The sequence below is a fragment of the Arachis stenosperma genome, chromosome 1 (assembly GCF_014773155.1).
Source record: "Arachis stenosperma cultivar V10309 chromosome 1, arast.V10309.gnm1.PFL2, whole genome shotgun sequence".
NCBI classification, from domain to species: domain Eukaryota; kingdom Viridiplantae; phylum Streptophyta; class Magnoliopsida; order Fabales; family Fabaceae; genus Arachis; species Arachis stenosperma.
The window spans coordinates 67,314,573-67,338,650 of NC_080377.1; the positions used below are offsets into that span (position 1 = coordinate 67,314,573).

Sequence of the window (24,078 nt, forward strand, 5' to 3'; positions counted from 1 at the left end):
CAACAAGATCAAAAGACATATGCATTGTTCAAGCATTCATTCAGAAAACAAAAGTATTGTCACCACATCAATATAATTAAATTAAATTCAAGGATAAATTCGAAATTCATGTACTTCTTGTTCTTTTGAATTAAAACATTTTTCATTTAAGAAAGGTGAAGGATTAATGGACTTTATTCATAGCTCTAAGGCATGGTTACATACTAATGATCATGAAGTAAAGACACAAAACATAGATAAACACAACATTAAAACCGAAAATAGAAGGAAATAAAGAACAAGGAATGAATCCACCTGAGTGAGGGTGGCGCCTTCTTGAAGGTCCAATGGTGCTCTTTGAGCTCCTCTATGTCTCTTCCTTGCTTCTGTTGAATGATTCCTAGTAATTTTGGTGTTTCTACCCTTAGTTGCTTCCAATATTTGTGTGGAGGACAACTTATTCCCTGAGGTATCTCAGGGATCTCTTGATTTGCAGCCACATGTTCTACCACTGAGCTATAAACCCTTTACATGAGTCTTTCCATCTCCCATGACTCAGAGGTGGAAGCTTTTGTCTTCCCTTTGAGGTTTCTCTGGCCTTAGGTGCCATTAATGGTAATGGAAAAGCAAAAAAGCTACGCTTTTACCACACCAAACTTAAAATATTGCTCGCCCTCGAGCAAGAGAAGAATGAAGAGAAGAAGAAGAAGAAGAAGAAAATGGAGGTGAGTGAGGGGAGATGGATTCGGCTATATGGGTGGGATTGGGTAGGAAAGAGAAGTTGAATTGTAAAGGTAGGTGGGGTGTATGGGGAAGAGTGGATAGATGTAGGTGGTGAATGAAAAACAGAAGGGATGACCATGAATGGAGAGAGAGAGGGCGAGGTAGGTGGGGATCCTGTGAGGTCCACAGATCCTGAGGTGTCAAGGAATTCCATCCTTGCACCAAATAGGCATGTAAAATGCCTTTGCACACCTTCTGGCGTTTAGACGCTGTGTGGTGCACATTCTGGGCGTTCAACGCCCATGTAAAGCATGTTTCTGGCGTTGAACGCCAGTTTCATGCTTGTTACTAGCGTTCAGCGCCAGCTTTTCTTCTCTGGGCACATTCCTGGCGTTCAGCGCCAGAATGTTGCTTGTTTCTGGCGTTCAGCACCAGAATGATGCTCTGTTCTGGCGTTGAACGCCGGCTAGATGCATCTTACTGGCATTGAACGCCAGCCTGTGCTTCCTCCAGGGTGCGAATTTTTTTTCTGCTGTTTTTGATTCTGTTTTTAATTTTTTTGATTTTTTCGTGACTCCTCATGATCATGTACCTAATAAAACACAAAATAACAATAAAATAGAATAAAATAAAATTTAGATAAATAAAATTGGGTTGCCTCCCAACAAGCGCTTCTTTAATGTCAATAGCTTGACAGTGGCTCTCATGGAGCCACAAGGTGATCAGGTCAATGTTGTATAGTCCCAACACCAAACTTAGAGTTTGGATATGGGGTCTTAACACCAAACTTAGAGTTTGGTTGTGGCCTCACAACACCAAACTTAGAGTTTGACTGTGTGGGCTCTTCTTGACTCTGAACTGAGAGAAGCTCTTCATGCTTACTCTCTTTTGTCATAGAGGGATGGCCATGTGCCTTAAACACAAGGTAGTCCCCATTCAATTGAAGGACTAATTCACCTCTGTTGACATCTATCACAGCTCCTGCTGTGGCTAGGAAAGGTCTTCCAAGGATGATGCAATCATCCTTTTCCTTCCTAGTGTCTAAGATTATGAAATCAGCAGGGATGTAAAGGCCTTCAACCTTTACTAGCACGTCCTCTACTAATCCATAAGCTTGTCTCAATGACTTGTCTGCCAATTGTAATGAGAACAAGGCAGGTTGTACCTCAATGATCCCCAGCTTCTCCATTACAGAGAGTGGCATAAGATTTATCCCTGACCCTAGATCACACAGAGCTTTTTCAAAGATCATGGTGCCTATGGTACAAGGTATTAAGAACTTGCCAGGATCTTGTTTCTTTTGAGGTAGAGTTTTCTGAATCCAAGTATCTAGTTCACTAATGAGCAAGGGAGGTTCACTTTCCCAAGTCTCATTACCAAACAACTTGGCATTCAGCTTCATGATAGCTCCTAAATATTGAGCAACTTGCTCTCCAGTCACATCTTCATCCTCTTCAGAGGATGAATAGTCTTCAGAGCTCATGAATGGCAGAAGGAGATTTAATGGAATCTCTATGGTCTCTGTATGAACCTCAGATTCCTTTGGATCCTTAATAGGAAATTCCTTCTTGCTTGAGGGACGTCCCAGGAGGTCTTCCTCACTAGGATTTTCGTCCTCCTCCTCCCTTGTGCATTCGGCCATATTGACTATCTCAATGGCTTTGCACTCTCCTTTTGGATTCTCTTCTGTATTGCTTGGGAGAATACTGGGAGGAGTTTCAATGACTTTCTTACTCAGCTGGCCCACTTGTGCCTCTAGATTTCTGATGGAGGATCTTGTTTCACTCATGAAACTGAATGTGGCCTTTGACAGATCAGAGACTATATTGGCTAAATTAGAAGTATTTTGTTCAGAATTCTCTGTCTGTTGCTGAGAAGATGATGGATATGGCTTGCTATTGCTCAGCCTATTGCGTCCACCATTGTTAAAACCTTGTTGAGGTTTTTGTTGATCCTTCCATGAGAAATTCGGATGATTTCTCCATGATGAGTTATAGGTGTTTCCATAAGGTTCACCCATATAATTAACCTCTGCCATGGCAGGGTTTTCAGGATCATAAGCTTCTTCAGAAGCTGCCTCTCTAGTACTGTTGGATGCATGTTGCCATCCATTCAGATTTTGAGAGATCATGTTGACCTGTTGAGTCAACACTTTGTTCTGAGCCAATATGGCATTCAGAGCATCAATTTCAAGAACTCCTTTCTTCTGAGGTATCCCATTATTCACGGAATTCCTCTCAGAAGTGTACATAAATTGGTTGTTTGCAACCATATCAATGAGTTCATGAGCCTCTTCAGGCGTTTTCTTTAGGTGAATAGATCCACCTGCAGAATGGTCCAATGACGTTTTCGAAAATTCAGATAGACCATAATAGAATATATCTAATATGGTCCATTCTGAAAACATGTCAGCTGGACATCTTTTGGTCAGCTGCTTGTATCTTTCCCAAGCTTCATAGAGGGATTCACCATCTTTTTGTTTGAAGGTTTGAACATCCACTCTCAGCTTGCTCAGCTTTTGAGGAGGAAAGAATTTATCCAAGAAGGCTGTGACCAGCTTATCCCAGGAGTCCAGGCTATCCTTAGGTTGTGAATCCAACCATATTCTAGCTCTGTCTCATACAGCAAAAGGGAAAAGCATGAGTCTGTAGACTTCAGGATCAACTCCATTCGTCTTTACAGTCTCACAGATCTGCAAGAACTCAGTTAGAAACTGATAAGGATCTTCAGATGGAAGTCCGTAAAACTTGCAGTTTTGTTGCATTAAGGCAACTAGCTGAGGTTTCAGCTCAAAGTTGTTGGCTCCAATGGCAGGAATGGAGATGCTTCTTCCATCAAACTTGGACGTTGGCTTTGTGAAGTCACCAAGCATTCTCCTTGCATTATTATTATTTTCGGCTGCCATCTCCTTCTCTTGTTCGAAAATTTCTGAAAGGTTACCTTTAGAATAATTTAATTTAGCTTCTCTTAATTTCCTCTTCAGAGTCCTTTCAGGTTCTGGATCAATTTCAACAAGAGTGCCTTTTTTCCTGTTCCTGCTTATATGAAAGAGAAGAAAACAAGAAAAGAAAGAGGAATCCTCTATGTCACAGTATAGAGATTCCTTTATGTTAGTAGAAGAAGAAAGGGGTAAAAGAATCCAAACACAAGGGATATAATAAGTTCGGATTTTTAGATAAAGAGAGGTGAAGAGAAGTGTTAGTAATTAAATAATTAAATAAAAGAAGAAAAGAAAAGAGAATTTTCGAAAATAATTTTGAAAAAGGGGTTAGTAATTTTCGAAAATTAAAGATAAAATATAATTAAAATTAAAATTTAAAACAAAAAAGAATTTTTGAAAAAGAGAGAGGTATTTTCGAAAATTAGAGAGGGAAAAGTAGTTAGGTGGTTTTGAAAAAGATAAGAAACAAACACAAAGTCAAATAGTTAGTTGGAAAAGATATTAAAATCAAATTTTAAAAAGATAAGAAGATGAGAGGTTAGATAAGATATTTGAAATCAAAATTTTGAAAAAGATAAAATTTTTGAAAAGGATAAGATAAAAGATAAAAAGATTTAATTTTTAATTTTAACTTAGCTAACAAGAAACTACAAGATAAGATTCTAGAACTTAAAGATTGAACCTTTCTTAACAAGAAAGTAACAAACTTCAAATTTTTGAACCAATCACATTAATTGTTGGCTAATTTTTGAAAATTAGATGAAAAGATAAGAAAAAGATTTTTGAAAAATAATTTTTAAAATTTTCGAAAATTAGAAAAAAAAATGGAAGAGATATGATTTTTGAAAAAGATTTTGAAAAGATAAGATTTTTAAAATTGAAATTTTGACTTGACTTGTAAGAAACAACTAATTTTTTTTTTAAATTTTTTACCAAGTCAACCCAAAATTTCGAAAATTTGGAGGGAAATAAGGAAAAGATATTTTTTTTATTTTTGAATTTTTAATGAGGAGAGAGAAAAACACAAACATGACCCAAAACATAAAAATTTTGGATCAAAACACTTAATGCATGCAAGAACACTATGAATGTCAAGATGAATACCAAGAACACTTTGAAGATCATGATGAACATCAAGAACATATTTTTGAAAATTTTTTGATGCAAAGAAAACATGCAAGACACCAAACTTAGAAATCTTTAATGCATGGACTCTAACAAACAAAAAATGCATATGAAAAACAACAAACAACACAAAACAAGAAAACATCAAGATCAAACAAGGAGACTTGTCAAGAACAACTTGAAGATCATGAAGAACATCATGAATGCATGAATTTTTCGAAAATTGCAAGAAAAAAATTTTTAAAGCATGCAATTGACACCAAACTTAAAAATTGACTCAATACTCAAACAAGAAACACAAAATATTTTTGATTTTTATGATTTTATGATTTTTTTGGATTTTTATTAAAATTTTTTCGAAAATAAAGTTTGTAAAAATGAAAAAGAAGAGAAAAATTTTGAAAAAGATTTTTGAAAAGAAAATTACCTAATCTGAGCAACAAGATAAACCGTCAGTTGTCCATACTCGAACAATCCCCGGCAACGGCGCCAAAAACTTAGTGGACGAAATTGTGATACTCACAATATTGTATTCTTTATTTTATATGGAATTATTCTTGTGGCTCTTTGCTATGTGTGGACACAACTCCGTTCAACTTAACCAGCAAGTGTACTGGGTCATCCAAGTAATACCTTACGCGAGTAAGGGTCGATCCCACAGAGATTGTTGGTATGAAGCAAGCTATGGTCACCTTGTAAATCTCAGTTAGGCAGATTCAATGGTTATGTGTTTCGAAAATTAATAATAAATAGAAAATAAAATAAGATAGAAATACTTATGTAAATCAATAGTGGGAATTTCAGATAGGTGTATGGAGATGCTGTGTTCCTCTTGAAACTCTACTTCACTACTCACTCTTCCTTCAATCTTTCTTACTCCTTTCCATGGCAAGCTGTATGTAGGGCATCACCATCATCAATGGCTACTTTCAATCCTCTCGGGAAAATGGTCCTATGCGTTGTCACTGCACGGCTAATCGTCTGGAGGCATCACCCTTGGTTGATAGCTACATCCCATCCTCTCAGTGAAAATGGTCCAAATGCTCTGTCACAGCACGACTAATCATCTGTCGGTTCTCAATCAGGTTGGAATAGAATCCATTGATTCTTTTGCGTCTGTCACTAACGCCCAGCCTTCAGGAGTTTGAAGCTCGTCACAGTCATTCAATACCGGAATCCTACTCGGAATACCACAGACAAGGTTAGACTTTCCGGATTCCCAGGATCCTACTCGGAATACCACAGACAAGGTTAGACTTTCCGGATCCCCATGAATGCCGCCATCTATCTAGCTTATACCACGAAGATTCTGTTGGGAATCTAAGAGATATGCGCCCGGCCTAAGGTAGAACGGAAGTGGTTGTCAGTCACGCGCATTCATAGGTGAGAATGATGATGAGTGTCACGGATCATCACATTCATCAAAGTGTTGTGCAACGTATATCTTGGAATAAGAATAAGAGAGAATTGAATGAAAAGTAATAGTAATTGTATTGAAACTTGAGGTACAGCAGAGCTCCACACCCTTAATCTATGGTGTGTAGAAACTCCACCGTTGAAAATACATAAGTGAAAGGTTCAGGCATGGACGAATGGCCAGCCCCCAAAACATGATCACAGGATTCAAAATACAATCCAGGATGATATTATGATAGTAAAAAGTTCTATTTATAATAAACTAGCTCTTAGGGTTTACATGAGTAAGTAATTGATGCATAAATCCACTTCCGGGGCCCACTTGGTGTATGTTTGGGCTGAGCTTGATCTATCCACGAGCTGAGGCTTTTATTGGAGTTGAACTCCAAGTTATGACATGTTTTGGGCGTTCAACTCTGGATCATGACGTTTTTCTGGCGTTTAACTCCAGACAGCAGCATGTACTTGGTGTTCAACGCCAAGTTACGTCGTCAATTTTGGAATAAAGTATGGACTATTATATATTGCTGGAAAGCGCTGGATGTCTATTTTCCAACGCCGTTGAGAGCGCGCCATTTGGAGTTCTGTAGCTCCAGAAAATCCATTTTGAGTGCAGGGAGATCAGATTCCAACAGCATCGGCAGTCCTTTTTGTCAGCCTTTTTCAGAGTTTTGCTCAAGTCCCTCAATTTCAGCCAGAAATTACCTGAAATCACAGAAAAACACACAAACTCATAGTAAAGTCCAGAAATGTGAATTTAACATAAAAACTAATGAAAACATCCCTAAAAGTAGCTTGAACTTACTAAAAACTACCTAAAAACAATGCCAAAAAGCGTATAAATTATCCGCTCATCAGTATACTACCACCTTAGTATCAAGTAAGTAAGCTCGGAATTTATCCAGAGCAAAAACAATAGCCAGAAGCTCTTTTTCAGTGGTAGCATAATTAGACTGAGCAGCGTCTAAGGTCTTAGAAGCATAGGCAATTATAAAAGGGTCCTTACCGTCGCGTTGAGCCAGCGCCGCTCCTACTGCATAGTTGGAGGCGTCACACATTATCTCAAATGGCTGGCTCCAGTCTGGTCCTCTCACATTCAGAGCTTGAGTCTAGGAGATCTTCAGCTTATCAAACGCTTCCATGAAGTCCTCACTCAGCTCGAATTCAACATCCTTCTACAGCTGTCGGGATAAAGGCAGTGCTACCTTACTGAAGTCCTTGATAAATCACCGGTAGAAACCTATATGACCAAGAAACGAACGGACTTCCCTCATGGGGGAGGGGTAAGGTAAACCAGAAATGACATCTACTTTTGCTGGATCAACTGAAATACCACTAGTAGAAACAAGATGTCCTAGAATAATACCTTGTTTAACCATAAAATGACATTTTTCAATATTCAATACACGGTTTGAACTAACACACCTATCTAATACTCTAGCTAAACTATCCAAGCAAATGTTAAATGAATCACCATACACACTAAAGTCATCCACGAAAACTTCCATACAGTTCTCAAGAAGATCCGAGAAAATGCTCATCATGCATCTTTGAAAGGTAGCCGGTGCATTGCATAAGCCAAAAGGCATCCTCTTATATGCGTACGTTCCAAAGGGACATGTAAAAGTAGTTTTCTCCTGATCTTCAGGAGCTATATGAATTTGAAAATAGCTAGTGTAACCATCTAGAAAATAGTAGTGTGATTTACCTGACAGGTGATCAAGCATTTGATTGATGAAAGGCAGCGGGTAGTGATCCTTGCAAGTAGCCTGGTTGAGGCATCTATAATCAATGCACACCCTCCAGGAGTTCTGTACTCTAGTTGCAATGAGTTCCCCATGCTCATTCTTCACTGTTGTGACGCTAGACTTCTTTGGCACCACCTGTACCGGGCTGACCCATTCACTATCCGAGATTAGATAGATGATGTCGACTTCAAGAAGTCTGGTCACTTCCTTCTTAACAACCTCTAGAATGGTGGGGTTCAGCCGCCTTTGGGGTTGACGGACAGGCCTTGCTCCCTCTTCTAAAAATATACAGTGCTCGCAGACTTGAGGGCTGATGCCTACTATATCTGCCAAGCTCCACCCAATAGCTTTCTTGTGCTTTCTCAGCACACTAAGCAGCTGCTCCTCCTATTAGGAAGTGAGTTCCCTTGTAATGATAACTGGGAGCTTTTGATTATCCTCAAGTTAAGCATACTTGAGGTGGGGTGGAAGGGGCTTCAACTCCAATTTCTGCTCATGGCTGGGCACTTGATCATCTGGAGTCATTGCTAGTGACAAGGTATATCCCATAAGCTCAGAGGGTTTCCTCACACTTGCACCTTGCTCCATGTTTATCCCTTCTACTTCTTTCTGGTGGAATTCAGCCACAGTCTCATTAATAATGTCGCACTGAAAGATGGAGTGATCTTCCGGTGGGTGCTTCATAGCTTCATCCAGGTTAAAGCTCATTGCTCTGCCATCTATCTCAAAAGAGTACGTTCTTGAGAAGGCATTCAATTTGAACATTGAAGTCTTCAGAAATGGCCTTCCAAGCAGGATGGATGATGGTCTTCCTGAGTCATTAGGGGACATCTCCAAAATGTAGAAGTCAATAGGGAATGTTAGCCCCTTAATGCTCACTAGCACGTCCTCAGCAATTCCAACCAGTGATATTATGCTTTTATCTGCCAAAACAAAACGTGCTGCTGACCTTTTTAAAGGAGGGAGCCTCAAAGCATCATATATAGATAATGGCATAATACTCACACATGCACCTAAATTATACATGCAGTAAAAAATTGTACACCCTCAATAGTACAAGTAACCATGCATGGACCCGGATCCCCACATTTTTTTGGTATGGCACCCATTAAAGCAGAAATAGAGCTACCTAGAGGAATAGTTTCTAAATCATATATTTTATCTTTATTCATGCATAAATCTTTTAGAAACTTAGCATACTTAGGTACCTCGTGAATAACATCAAAAAGGAGAATGGTTACCTCAACCTTTTTGAAGATCTCCACCATCTTGGGGTCTAGCTCCATCTGCTTTCTAGGTTTCCTAGCAAGGTGTGGAAAAGGAATAGGAATGGCTTTGCTGGTAACTTTGTCTTCCTTTGGTGCTCCATTCCTCGGTTGAGCCGCTTCTTCTTCAACCATGTCTTGTACTTCATCCTCTTCTTCAACATCCTCTACCTCAATAATGTCTTCAACTGGGATGTCTGCTTTTGAGCTTGGCTCTTCATGACTCCTCTCTTGTAATGTGGTTCTGGACCTCAAAGTAATGGCATTGATTGCTCCTTTGGGGTTGGGTAAAGGTTGAGAAGGAAGTGCACTTGAGCTTGCAGGTTGATTGTTGAGGATAGTCAGTGATTCAATCCGGGAGACGAGAGCTTGTAAAGTAGAGTTCAGACCGTTTATGGTAGAGTTGAGTGTGTTCTCCTTGGTCTTTTGTCCTTACGCAATCGAATGAAGTAACTCATCATTGGAAGAGGAAGCGGGGTAAGTAATTTGAGGGGCTTGCTGTTGGTTGTTTTGAGGTGCCTGGGCTTGCCTTTGGTGAGGTGCTCGGTAAGGCTGGCTTTGGTTCTGTTGTTACCGGTTCTACTGATTTCTGCTATTATTCCACCTCTAATTTCCACCATTGTCTCTGCCTCATTAGTTGTAGTTACCTCTCCATCCTTGGTTGGAGTTATCTCTCCATTCCTGGTTGGAGTTGTCTTGCCAACCTTGATTGTAGTTCCACCTTGGTTATAATTGCAGCCTTATTGATAGTATCCTTGATTTGGGTGGTCATAGAAATTATGGATAGCTGCCAAGGTGTTGTCTCCTTGTTGGAGCTGTAGACATTCATCAGTGTAATGAGTATAGCAGGCACATATTCCGCACACTCTCTGAGGAACCAACTGATGACATTATTGTTGTTGGGGAGGCTGAGGTTGTTGTTGATTCAGCTGTAGCTGCTTCAGTATGTTGGTCATCTCTCTCAGAGTCTGTGTGAGAGCAACAGTCTCACTACCAGAGGAAACCTCTACAATAGCCTTAGGATGGTTGTTCCTGTGCCTGGCATTCTGGGTAGACTCAGCTTGATCGATGATCAGTTGCCACACTTCTGTCACCATCTTGTACTTCTTCAGAGAGCCATTACTCGCAGCATCTAACGTAGTCTTGTCTTGAGGCTTCATGCCTTGTGTGAAATAGCTAATCAACCCCTACCGGTCAATCTTGTGGTGGGAGAATGAGTCTAGGAGATTCCTAAAGCATTCCCATTACTCGTAAAGAGTCTCTACTTCACCTTGAATAATGCAGGAAATTTCTTTCCTCAGTCTATCTATAACTTCAGCCAGAAAGTATTTTTCTAGGAATTCCCTTCTGAGCAGATCCCAATTAGTAACAACTGCTTCAGGTTGAGTGTAGAACCACTCCCTTGCCTTTTCCTCAAGAAAAAATGGGAAGGCAGATAGCAAAATAGTAGTCTCATCTGCACCATGACGCCTAACAGTTGAGCAAGCTATCTGAAAATCTCTGAGGTGCTTGAGAGGCTCTTGAGCAGGTAAGCCATGAAACTTAGGCAGTAGATTGATTAGTGCAGTCTTCAGTTTAAAATCTGCGGCCAGATTTGGATGACGCGCTTGATACGGTTGCAGTGTAAAGTCTGGAGCCCCTTCTTCCTGGAGTGTAATCTTTCTGGGCTCCGCCATATTACCTGCACATAAATTCACAGAATCAATGGAAGAGGAGCTTGTTTCTTCTTCAAATGGTGCTTCAGATTCATCCTCGGATAGGACTGGTGAATTGATAGTAACCACTTCACCACCCTCAGAGGCTAATTGACGCCGAGCTCTCCTTATACGTGAAATAGTTCTTTCAATTTTGGGATCAAACGTGGCTAAGCTTAGATCAGGTAGTGAACATGTCATTCAATGAAAGAAACATACAGCTCATGGTAATAAAATAAAATAAAATATGAAAATATGTAAATTTAAAAATATTTACATCAACCAACAATTTAGTACACTGTTGCAACTCCCCAGCAACGGCACCAAAAATTGACGGGCGAAAAATTTCCGATTAAGAATTTATAATGGAAATAACGTTTCAAGTATAGTTCTCAACTGACGAAAATTTCGCTTATCAATTTAAAAAGGGATGTCACAATTTATGAATGAAATCCTGGGAGTGGAATTCCAAGGTCGTCTCCCAACGAGTTGCTAAGAGCGTGCTGTTTATTGGTCAAGAATTTTCTGAGAAAATTTAGAGTTGTAGAACGGAGAATTAAAATGATTATTAATTAAAGCAATAAAAATTAACAAGGGGTTTTATGTAATTGAAATAAAAATCCTTGACTAGGAGAAGATTGATCGGAAGTTCTATCCTTGTTGGATTTTTCCAAGAGTAATAGTAAGAGGTTGTTGTTTTTACTTAGTTAACCCTTACCGAATAAAGGAAAGTCAAGTAATTGAGCCAACTCTGATTAAAAAGTCCTAATCCTCTCCATTGGGAAGGATTAGCGTTAGTGACTAGAGAGCCAGCCAACAACTTTCTGTTTCAAATTAACTCTTGAGTATTCCAACTCAAGGGTCTCCTATTAATCAACTCCAAAGTTAAGTTGGGAGCCTACTCTATTGACATGGATGCCATCTTCATATACATGTAAAGGGAGTAGAAAGAAGACATGGTAATTAAAATTAATTTAATAAAAACTATTTTTGAAATAATAAATTTAGGGAAGATGATACTCAAACAAATAGTGAATTTGAATATGAAAATAACTCTTGCATTAATATTTTCCAAAATCAAAGATATCCATATGTAACTCTGAACAAACTAAATGGGAAATAAAAGAGTAAGGAGATAAGAAAATAAACTATAATGATAGAGACTTCAAACGGAGGTAGTAATTCTCTCAAGATCCAATCCAAAAGCATAAACTAAAAATCTATGAATGTGAAGAACCCTAGAGGAAGTAGTATTCTCTCTCTAAGATTCAAAAACTAAACTAAAACTAAGTGAGAATGAAAAGTGTCTTGAGTGTCTACTGTCCCCTGGCTCTAGTCTATGTTTCTGGGCCGAAAACTGGGTCCAAACTCAGCCCAAAATCGCCCCCAGCGTCTTCTGTAATTTCTGCACGTGACGCATGTCATGTGACCGCTTCAGTCACACGTACGCGTAGATATTCTTTTGCGTGTGTCACGCGTACACGTCAGTCACACGTACGCGTCACTGTGGATTGCGCCAAGTCACGCACACGCATGAGCCATGCGTGCGCGTCGATCCTCGGTGGTCAGCTCCTTAGTTTCTTGTGTTCCTTCCATTTTTTGCAAGCTTCCTTTCCATCCTCTAAGCCATTCCTGCCCTACAAAGTCTGAAAACACTTAACACACAGATCATGGCATCGAATGGTATAAAGGGGAATTAAAGATTGACAATTTAAAGGCTTAGGAAGCAAGTTTTCAATCATAGAATAAAATTGAGAAGGATTTGTAAAACCATGCAGTTTGTATGAATAAGTGTGCAAAGAACTGATAAAACCACTCAATTTAGCACAAGATAAACCACAAAATAGTAGTTTATCAATCTCCCCACACTTAAACATTAGCATGTCCTCATGCTAAGCTCAAGGGGATCAATAGAATGAATGGGGGAAAGCAAGACTCATGCAATGCAACCTATGTATATGAATGCAACTACATGCCAAGATGTTTTCTACCTGCTTGGTTAAAAGTAAACAAGTTCTCCAAGACAAACATAAATCAAATTCCGCTAGCTCAAATCACACAATAAAAGACAAGTAAACTTGTAAGAAGGTAGCTCATGAAAGCCGGGAACATAGAGCCAAGCATTGAACCCTCACTGGAAGTGTATATGCACTCTAACCGCTTAGGTGTCTAGGCTTATTCCACTCTAATCTCCTTTAGTCATGCTTTCTAAAACTTTGTTCTTCATCTAACCAATCAACAAATATCTAGTGCACAAATGCAAACATCGTGAGTTCTTTTCAAGGTTGTAACGGGACTAAGGTAAGGGTGAGGATATATGAGGACATGATAATATTTAAGTGTGGGGAGATTGATAAACCACTATTTTATGGTTTATCTTGTGCTCAATTGAGTGGTTTTTATAAACTCTTTACCCACTTATTCATAATATTCGCAAGTTTTACTTTTTCCTTCCAGATTTTGTGCTATGATTGAAAACATGCTTCTTTGGACTTTAAATTTGCTATATTTAATCCTCTCTTATTACCATCTGATGCCTTGATATGTGTGTTAAGTGATTTCAGAGATTACAGGGCAGGAATGGCTCAGAGGATGGAAAGGAAGCATGCAAAAGTGGAAGGAATACAAGAAGTTGAAGAAATTGCTAAGCTGTCCAGCCTGACCTCTTCACACACAAACGGTCATAACTTGAGCTACAAAATTCTAAATGAGATGATTTTAGTTGCGTTGGAAAGCGGACATCCGGGGCTTCGCAACGATATATAATTTGCTATAGCTGCCCCGAAGTTAGGTGATGCGAACGCGTGGATGACGCGCCCGCATCGCATCTGTAAAATCTCAATCCACGCAAACGCGTGGACGACGCTTCCGCGTCACTTTCCCGCAACCTGTACGTACCAGATTTCGAAACAGCAATTTCTGGGCTGTTTCTGACCCAGTTATCGGCCCAGAAAGCACAAATTAGAGGCTATAAAGTGGGGGAATCCATCAATTCAACATATACTTGATACAACATACATTCATACATAGTTTTATGATTTAGATGTAGTTTTTAGAGAGAGAGGTTCTCTCCTCTCTCTTAGGATTTAGGATTAGGATTCCTCTTAAAGGATTTAGGATTTATTTCTTCTTCTCAATTTTCAGGTTCAATGTTTCTTTTATTTATTCTATTATTTTATTTTAGTTTGTTAATATTGGCTTATGAACTTTTCCATGTTGGATCTAATTTCTTTTATTAATAATTGAGGTATTTCAGAATTATGATTGCCTTCCCTTATTTATAATTTATATTTTTTACTATTGGCTTTGGTTGATTAATTGGTAACTCTTGATTTGTCTAACTCACCGTGATTGATAGTTGTCATCTTTGCTGATTAATTTAGATTCCTATAACTCTAGTCTTTCCTCAGGAGTTGACTAGGACTTTAGGTGTTAAATTGATTTGTCCACTTAACTTACCTTCATAGTTAGAGGTTGACTTAGTGGTAGCAAAAGTATAATTCTCATCACCATTGATAAGGATAACTAGGATAGGACTTTCAGTTTTCATACCTTTCCAAGAGTTTTATTAGTTATTAATTTATTAATTCCCTACAATCTATTCCTCTTGTTCAAAACCTTTTCAAAACCCAAAAATACTGTTTTTCATAACCAATAGTAAAACATACTTCCCTGCAATTTCTTGAGAAGACGACCCGTGGTTTGAATACTTCGGTTTATAAATTTTATTGGGTTTGTTACTTGTGACAACCAAAAAGTTTGTACAAAAGGATTTTTCGTTGGTTTAGAAGCTATACTTACAACGCGATCATATTTTTATAAATTCTTTACTGACAGGAAATCCGATCGTCAGCTGCTCCGTAAGAATGCACTAGATGAGAACAGTCATGTCTGCAGTAAAGGTGGACTCTTGAGTGCTCAGAAAGACATAGTAGGACATAATTTGGGCCCACATGCGAGCCTCCAAGGTAAGTGCAGGAGCTGAGATGCTCTTAGGTCGAGTCCGATGTTGTCCATAGATCCATGTGCTGCCAGGTTGTGCTATGACTCCAAGGACACTATCCCAGTCAAACTGGTATGTCTGGCACTTGAGAGAGGCCTCTTGATAGGCGTCCAATCCTGCTGGGCTAGGTGAAAGATCCAATATTCGCTGAATGGCCCCTTCGGAGATAGGTACTTGCTTTTGACGAACATAGACAGACTGCAGGGTAGGCGAGTGGAAGTTTGAGTAGAATTCAACTACCCAAGACAAGTTGGCCTCTCGTGGCTGCCTTCTTAAGAATCCCCAATGTCTCCTTTTGATGCAGGGCTCCATAAAGTCAACAAAATGTGTCAGAAGGATGAGAAGGTGCTCATTATTATAATTCCTTTTTGCTAGAAGGGAGAATATCCGCTCACAGTAACGGTTGGTGAACTGTGCGGAATCCCGTGCAGGAAATGCTTTTTCCGTCTCATCCACTCGGATAATCCTCTTCATCCTCTTAGTGGGTGACTTGACTATTGTGGATGGTGGTGCCTTAGCCGGTGCTCTTTTAGTTCCTCTCTTCGCCGGTGTCTTGTCAGAAGCTTTCTATTTTTCTTTCCTGGTGGCCATCCTGAGGGAAGAAGAAAGAGAAGTAATATTAATTATCGATTGCTAGAAACCAGAAGGAAGAGATTTTAAGTGATAATCAATGCCAAAGGAGAAGAGTGTGTCTTAAATACATGGTCACGACAACTTGCAAATAGGACATCAAGTAACATCAGGAAGGCATATCATAACAACTAGATACAAGAGGATTAAAAGCATGCAAGTAAAAGCATGAGAAGCATAGCTCAAGCATCAATAGAAAAAATAATTATCACATGTAACAAAATAATGAGCACTTGAATGTTGACAATTAATGACTAATATACTTAACTTACACAGAATTCAAATGTTGTGAAAAAGAGGCATTAAAGTGTAAGAATAAAATAGAAGAAAGCATAAAATGCCATGAGGGATTTTCACAAACACTTGGTATGCACTTTTAAAAGTTGAAAGTAAAGTAATTAATCCAAGCATGTATGAGATCTAGAATAAAATGTCAATTATCAAGTCACTCCACATAATATCCACAAGCAACGATATAGCAAAATAATCACCCAAATAAATCTCTAACACCAACATAAAAATGCATGATGAAAGAATGAAAAAGACACCATAAATAACTAAGCTAATATAAAAGTGAGAAGAAAGAAAAATAATTAAATGCAATAAATGAAGGGAGAATGAAATATGAGATGAGTGGAGGAAAAGAAACCTGAGGTAGAAGATGAAGAAGGGAAGAAGAAAGAAGTAGGAAGTAAGAAGGAAGAAGAGGGAAAGAAGGAAGAAGAAAGAAGAAAGAATTAGGATTGAAAGAGAATTAGGATTTGGGATGGGAAATAATTAAAACAGAAGGCGCACTGAAACAGAAGTCATCAATAGTGAACTTGAGGCGTTGAGGCAGAATCAAACTTGGTGTGTAACAAAACTCCCAGCTGGCAAGAGGTCGATTGGTTGCAAGTGGGTCTTTCAAGTGAAGTTCAATCCAGATGGAACTGTTGAAAGTTACAAGGCAAGGCTTGTGGTGTAACACCCCAATTAGCCTAAGCTTTACCTCGCGTCATAAAGCAAAGATTAATCAGAGGTTACGATAGTTCTATGCTCATACATATAATATATAGTAAGAATTAATATAATCTAGAAGCTCGATGAAGGATATAGCTCAAAAACGTACTAACGAAGCTACTAACCTAAGGTACAAGAAACAGATAGAATATAGCAAAATATCATAGTATAATAGTGTAATATCATAAAAATCTAGCCACGGCTCGCGGAGTTTAAGCCGGCTAGCCATATATACAGACCATACAGAAATCTGAAAATTAAGACAGCTTATACAAGTTTTTCTCTCAAAGTAAGCCTCTAGGCAAAAGTAAATACAAAAGATGAGAGATGTATAAACAAAATAAATCAAAAAGTCTCCAAGAGTAACAGAATCCTCCGCTTCTGTCATCATCTAAGCAACTCACCGAGGTGGGTTGCGACCTGCATCTAAAAAATACAACAGAAATATGGTATGAGAAACGGAGGTTCTCAGTATGGTAACAGTGCCTAATGATGTAGGATATAAGACCCCGGGATGCCAAAGGCAATCCTAAGCTCTATATCCATCACAAGATCTCATTCTTAAGGCATACTGAAACCATAAAGCATATATATAAAACCTTAACATGACTTAAAACCTTAATAACATATAAAGGGAAATCTAACATAGGGGATTACTAACTAAACTATTCACTGCTATCCCACAGCCTTCGCCATCCTACCCTCAGTGCGATCCCATCACCACCGCCTTCCGATCCCCCTCAATCCCAGTAGAAATCACAATTAATTACAATGCAAGTAAATCACAAGTAGAAGCATATAAAGCAGGTAACTCAGGTAGCAATTAAACATATTATACAAATAGGCATACAGTTACAAGTCGGCAAAGCAAGCAAACAGATAGAAAATGCACATGATGAATGTCTGTCCTATTGGCTGTGATATCACATGTTGGTTATAATGCCAAACCCGACAGAAAATCCGGTCGACAACTCCCGGATTAGTCTTTCTATTGCACATAAGGAGGAATAATTCCGAGGGATGAGTGCCCTACTACCTTCTCCTTTCAGAGGGGAAACGTTCCGAGGGAGCGTGCCCTACCACCTTCTTCTGGTTGCCGCATGATTCCGCGGGGTAGTACCCTACCACCTTGCAATCAGAGAGAAATCGCATTCTCAGGAGGAATAATTCCGAGGGATAAGTGCCCTACCACCTTCTGCTTTCAGACGGGAAACGTTCCGAGGGAGAGTGCCCTACCACCTTCCTCTGAAATGATAAGTATGAGTGAGAAGCCCAGCTTCAACTCTCACATCCGAACATAGGTGGGAGACTGCCACAGCCTCTACAACAGAGAACAGTGCATATCGTAATCACATATTTAATCTCAGAGGTCACTCCTTATAGCACACTTCCACTCATACTCATTCCATCAACCATACTCATTCATTTCCTAGTTTTCACTCATCACAACCATCCCCAATTCTTAACTTTTCATTCTGAACTCACTAGTTTGTCAACTTTTCAATTCACATACCATTCTTCCTTCGTATTCCATCAAACCCATCCTAAATACACCAGAAACCTAAGCCTCCATCTTCTAACTTTTTGAAATAATACCAAATCAAATTCTGTAGGTTCTATCCCATGTTTAAATATCAAAACTAGGCCCAAGAGTCTTAAAATGGTATTATAGAAGCTTATAACTTTGTTGGAAAGATGGAATAGTTAAAAACAAAGTTAAAATTTGAGAAATAGGGCGTGTGTGTATGGACAGGGGTGTGCGTGCACACGCCAAAAAGAAGTTTCAAAACGGGTGCGTACGCACAGGTGCCAAAATTCACAATATCTATTCACTCACACAATCTGTGCTAGTGCCCCCAACAGACTGATCTTTCCAACGTGTGCCTGCGCACAGGGCTGTGTATATGCATAAGTTGCAATTTCTCATTGGTGTGTGCGCGTGAAAGCTGTGCTAGCACTGCAAGCAGGGATCCTTCCCCTGTGTGTGTGTACGCACAGGTCTGTGCGTGGACACAGGTTACAATTTTTGCAGGGTTGTTCGTGCGCACAAGGCTGTGCATGCGCATATACCAGAAATCACAAAATTATGCAACTTTGCAAAATTTCATATTTTAACACCAAACTTTGAATAATCATAACATCCTCTACAAAATTTCAAATTTTACAAACTTTATATCGATTCGAAGAGTTTTCAATAGACTTTAATTCTAAACCAAATTCAATAAATTTTGACAACGGAGGCAAAATTTATGATCAGACAAAGTTCACTAAAAACCAATTTTTACAAAAACTTACAAAATCTTAACTTACCAACCTTTACAAACCACATCCAACCAAAACAATAACACACTTCTAATTTCAACACAAACTACCCCTTTGGGTCACCATTCATTAATCACACTAATTTTTCCCATCACAAATCATCATTCTCAATCTCAATTATCAAACATATACCATCACCAACAATTTTCCTGCCAATACATTTACCAATTATCATTCTATCATCAATTTCAATATCCATTTCCCATGTCCAACTACCAACATCAAAGTAGCCATTTATCAATTGTCGCCCAATCATCAATTACCATTCCAACAACCTCAACATCACATATATCATATCGAACCACTCCTCAATCCACACAATCATTCATCCTCATCATATCATTATTAAACATCATAATTGAATTCAAAAATTCCTCAACCCATCATAAATCATCATGCATCAACATTCAATATCCAACAACCATTATTTACTAACATAACAATATTAATTCATCATACATCATCAACAACCACATAAATCCCAACCTATCCTATGGGGCACTAGCCTAAGTGTCCATGAATATTATATACTACATAGAGAAAATCAAAACCATACCTTAGTCGACTCCCAATATGCCCTTAACCCCAACTTGAGCACAAGCAAGCTCTCAACCAAAATCCAAGCTTTTAAGAGGACTCCAACAAGCACCAACAAGCTCCAAAAGCTCCCAAACTCACAAGATACAAGCTATATATGCATAAACCATCACAAATCAACCTAGGGCTCAAGATAAACATAACTTCACAAGTGTTTCAAGATCTCTTACCTTATCCAATAATTTTGGAAGCCAAAACCCCAAACAATCAAGTGCTAGAGTGTACCTAAAACACCCAAGACACAAGATTTCACTCAAAACCAAACCCCAAAACTCGAAATTCACAAGGGCACAAAAACTTGGAAGGAATAATCAAGACACTAACCATAAAGCTTGAATAGAAACGACGGGCTCGGTGAGAGCTTTGTGTAGCCGTTGACGGCACGTGAATCAGAGTACCGTAGCTCGAGATATCACGGATTGAAGTGAAGAGTTAATAGTATTTCTTCTCTCTTCTCCCCTCTTCTTCTTGAAGCTGGTGTGTGTGTTTATGGGTGTGTTGTATTGAATAGGTTCATTAATGAACCCTTATATATGTTGGGCTTGGGCCCAACTTGGGCCCGGTCCAATCCGTTAGCGTTTTCAACCCGTTCGCCCCAACTTTAGGCCAAACCTTTAACACTAACGCCCGATTTTCCATTTCTAATCTTTTTCTAATGTTTTCGACTATTTTTACTTTTTAGCCACACTTAAACCGGTTCGACTGGTTCAACTGCCGGTTCACGGTTTTTCGCAAAAAATACATTTTCTGACTCAAAAAGACCTACTAAGTCCAAAAATCATATTTAAATCCCCAAATTCTCATTCTAACTTTTCAAAACTTAATTTAGGCATTTAAATTATTTTACTTGTGAAAACTCTAGTTCTTACATCCTCCCCTCCTTAAAAAGATTTTCGCCCTCAAAAATCGAATCACGTGATGTAATCTATAAATATCTATATACATCCTCCTCGACGCATTCTACTTTCAACGTTATCAACCCAACAAGTTGCTTAAGCATCTTGTCCACCATCATCCTACTGTATCGATGTCCTCTCTCGCCTTCCGCTGCATCACTCTAATTATCGTCATTAAGAATCTGAAAATTTTTCTTTAAACCAAATACCGATTTTTTGTAATATTTTTCAAAACCTTGAAAACAAGGTCAATCTAAATGAGTCCATTGTTAAAACTTTATCAAAATAGTCAAAAACCTTTTATTTGTAAATCAATTACTTTGAAGCACAATTTTTCTAAATTCATTAAAATCCTTAAATCAGAACCTTTCAATTTGAATCCCTTTTGATAAGTTAAATTTACAAACCAAAATCACAAGTCAACAAAATCTTAGGACTCACTTTCCTTTTTAAATCGTATCATTTGATCAAAAGTTCCAGTCCTAGTTTCAAAACCAAATCATTCAAACCAGAGTTTCCAAACCAAGTTTAAAAATCAATCTAAGCTTTAAAACTTTTTTTTGAACAAAAACGCCGATTGTCCATACTACGAAGATAAGTTGAGGTTTGGCCATCGGCTTCATAATTACCTTAACCATGTTGTTGTGATCGACCCGCCTCATGTGTCCCTCGGTGTGGACAATCTCTAACCAAATGTCCCAGTGCGCCACACTTGTAACATAGTTTCTTACCTAACTGGCATGGCCTATTCAGATGGTAGTTCCCACACTCCTGACATTTCATATCAGAGGAGTAAGCTTTTGATCGCTTTCCTTCACCATATTTCTTGAAGTTTTGTCCCCTTGGTCCAAGATAATCGGCACGTTCCTTACTAGTGTTCCCTTCGTGAGTGTCCCTTGACGAGGCTACTGTCTTTGTGTATTCTTCAAGCACTCTTGCCTTGTTCACCAGATCGGAGAAAATTCAAATCTCCATAGGAGCAACAGCAGTCATGATGTCGTCCTTCAAGCCCCTTTGATACTTGACACACTTCCAACCTTCATAGGTCTCTGAGGCACCCTGACATGCCCTACAGAACCTATAGAGTTCCTCAAATCGGCTGGTGTAGTCCGCCACGGATAAAGAACCTTGCTTTAGCTGCATAAGTTCCATCTCCTTCGCTTCCCTTGCAGACTCAGGAAAGTACTTCTTGTAGAAGGCCGTCTGGAATACATCCCAAGGAACATCGGCGTTCTGAAGCTGTAGTAAGCGGCATTCTGCTTGCCACCAATGTTGGGCCTCTTCCCAAAGCTGATAGGCAGCAAACTCCACATGTTGGTTATTCAGGACATGCTGTGCTTGCAGCGCGCACTCCATAGCTTGGAACCAGTTATCCACTTTCGTGGGATTAGTTGGACCTCAAAAACTCGGAGAATGAACCTTGAAAAAAGTCGCCAAAGTCATCAGAGCACCTCCCATGTTATCTCCATTTCCTTCAGCATCATCATTTGCATTTCCCTCACCATTTCTGTTTCAATTTCCTGCCGGTTGACCTAACCTCTGCACAGCTTGCAGAGTCGCAGCAGCATTCGCCTCTATGGTGTTCGTATGATTCACCATTGCCGCCATGAACTCGGCATGGTTATCGACTGGAATCTCATTCCTACTCTTTCCTTGTGAACACGTACGACCTTGTCCACGAGTGGCCATTAGGGTTCCTGTTTACACCAAACCATCGATATCAAGGTGATCAGTCTCAATATCAAAAGCCTAGTGATTCAATTATTCCCAAACAGACACTCACAAAAAAGCGTGCTATACATATATCAAGCAGATAACCTAAATAGCATGAAAGAAAAAGACACAGAGTATGCAAGGAAGCACAATCGGTCCATCCCTCAGACTCACGAGGATGAACCGCTCTGATACCACTAAATGTAACACCCCAATTAGCCTAAACTTTACCTCGCATCGTAAAGCAAAGGTTAATCAGAGGTTACGACAGTTCTAAGCTCATACATATAATATATAGAAAGAATTAGTATAATCTAGAAGCCCAATGAAGGATATAGCTCAAAAGTAGGATTTACTAAGCGCAAAATGTACTAACGAAGCTACTAACCCAAGGTACAATAAACTGATACAATATAGCAAAATATCATAGTATAATAGTGTAATATCATAAGAATCTAGCCACAGCTCGCGGAGTTTAAGCCGACTAGCCATATATACACACCATACAGAAATCTGAAAGTTAAGACAGCTTATACAAGTTTTTCTCTCAAAGTAAGCCTCTAGGCAAAAGTAAATACAAAAGATGAGAGATGTATAAACAAAATAAATCAGAAAGTCCACAAGAGTAACAGGATCCTCCGCTTCTGTCACCATCCAAGCAACTCACCGAGGTAGATTGCGACCTGCATCTGAAAAATACAACAGAAATATGGTATGAGAATCGGAGGTTCTCAGTATGGTAACAGTGCCCAATGATGTAGGATATAAGACCCTGGGACGCCAAAGGCAATCCTAAGCTCTATATCCATCACAAGATCTCATTCTTAAGGCATACTAAAACCATAAAGCATATATATAAAACCTTAACATGACTTAAAACCTTAGTAGCATATAAATGGAAATCTAACTTAGAGGATTACTAACTAAACTATTCACCGCTGTCCCACAGCCTTCGCCGTCCTACTATCCGTGCGATCCGATTACCACCGCCTTCTGAACCTCCTCAATCCCAGTAGAAATCACAATTAATTACAATGCAAGTAAATCACAAGTAGAAGCATATAAAGCAAGTAACTCAGGTTGCAATTAAACATGTTATACAAATAGGCATACAGTTACAAGTTGGCAAAGCAAGCAAATAGATAGAAAATGCACATGATGAATGTCTATCCTATTGGTTGTGATATCATATGTCGGTTATAATGCCAAACCCAACAGAAAATTCGGTCGACAACTCCCGAATTAGTATCTCTATTGCGCATAAGGAGGAACAATTCCGAGAGATGAGTGCCCTACCACATTCTCCTTTCAAAAGGGAAACGTTCTGAGGGAGCGTGCCCTACAAAACTGGGCAGGGATACTCGAGAGACTCACCATAAATAGAAACGACGGGCTCGACAAGAGTTTTGTGTAGCCGCTGACGGCACGTAAATCGGAACACCGTAGCTCGAGATATCGCGGATTGAAGTGAGGAGTGAATAATGTTTCTTCTCTCTTCTCCCCTCTCCTTCTTGCAGCTGGTGTGTGTGTGTTTATGGGTGTGTTGTGTTGAATGGGTTCATTAATGAACCCTTATATATGTTGGGCTTGGGCCTAACGTGGTCCCGTCCAACCCGTTAGCGTTTTTAGCCCGTTCGATCCAACTTTGGGCCAAACCTTTAACACTAATGCCCGGTTTTCTATTTCTAATATTTTTCTAAGGTTTTTGACTGTTTTCACTTTTTCTCGCGCAGTACAGAGCAGACTTAAACCGGTACAACCGGTTCAACTGCCGGTTCGTAGTTTTTCACGGTTTTTCACAGAAAACACATTTTCTGACTCAGAAATCATATTAAAATCATATTAAAATCCCCAAATTCTCATTCTAACTTTTTGAAACTTAATTTGGGCATTTAAATTATTTTATTAGTGAAAACTCCAGTTCTTACATGTGGCGAAAGGATTCACTCAAGTTGAAGGAGTAGATCTCAGTGAAACCTTCAGTCCCATTGTTAGGATGATTACATTACGCATAGTTTTGGCTCTAG

At 39.1% G+C, this 24,078-nt stretch overlaps 1 protein-coding gene across 1 annotated transcript; it reads right to left on the minus strand.

The window, feature by feature from the left end:
• Positions 1–21,301: 21,301 nt before the first annotated feature.
• Positions 21,302–21,694, minus strand: LOC130980780 (uncharacterized). Its single transcript, XM_057904427.1, has one exon. It carries the CDS (start codon positions 21,692–21,694, stop codon positions 21,302–21,304), a length of 393 nt encoding a protein of 130 aa, XP_057760410.1.
• Positions 21,695–24,078: the final 2,384 nt, after the last annotated feature.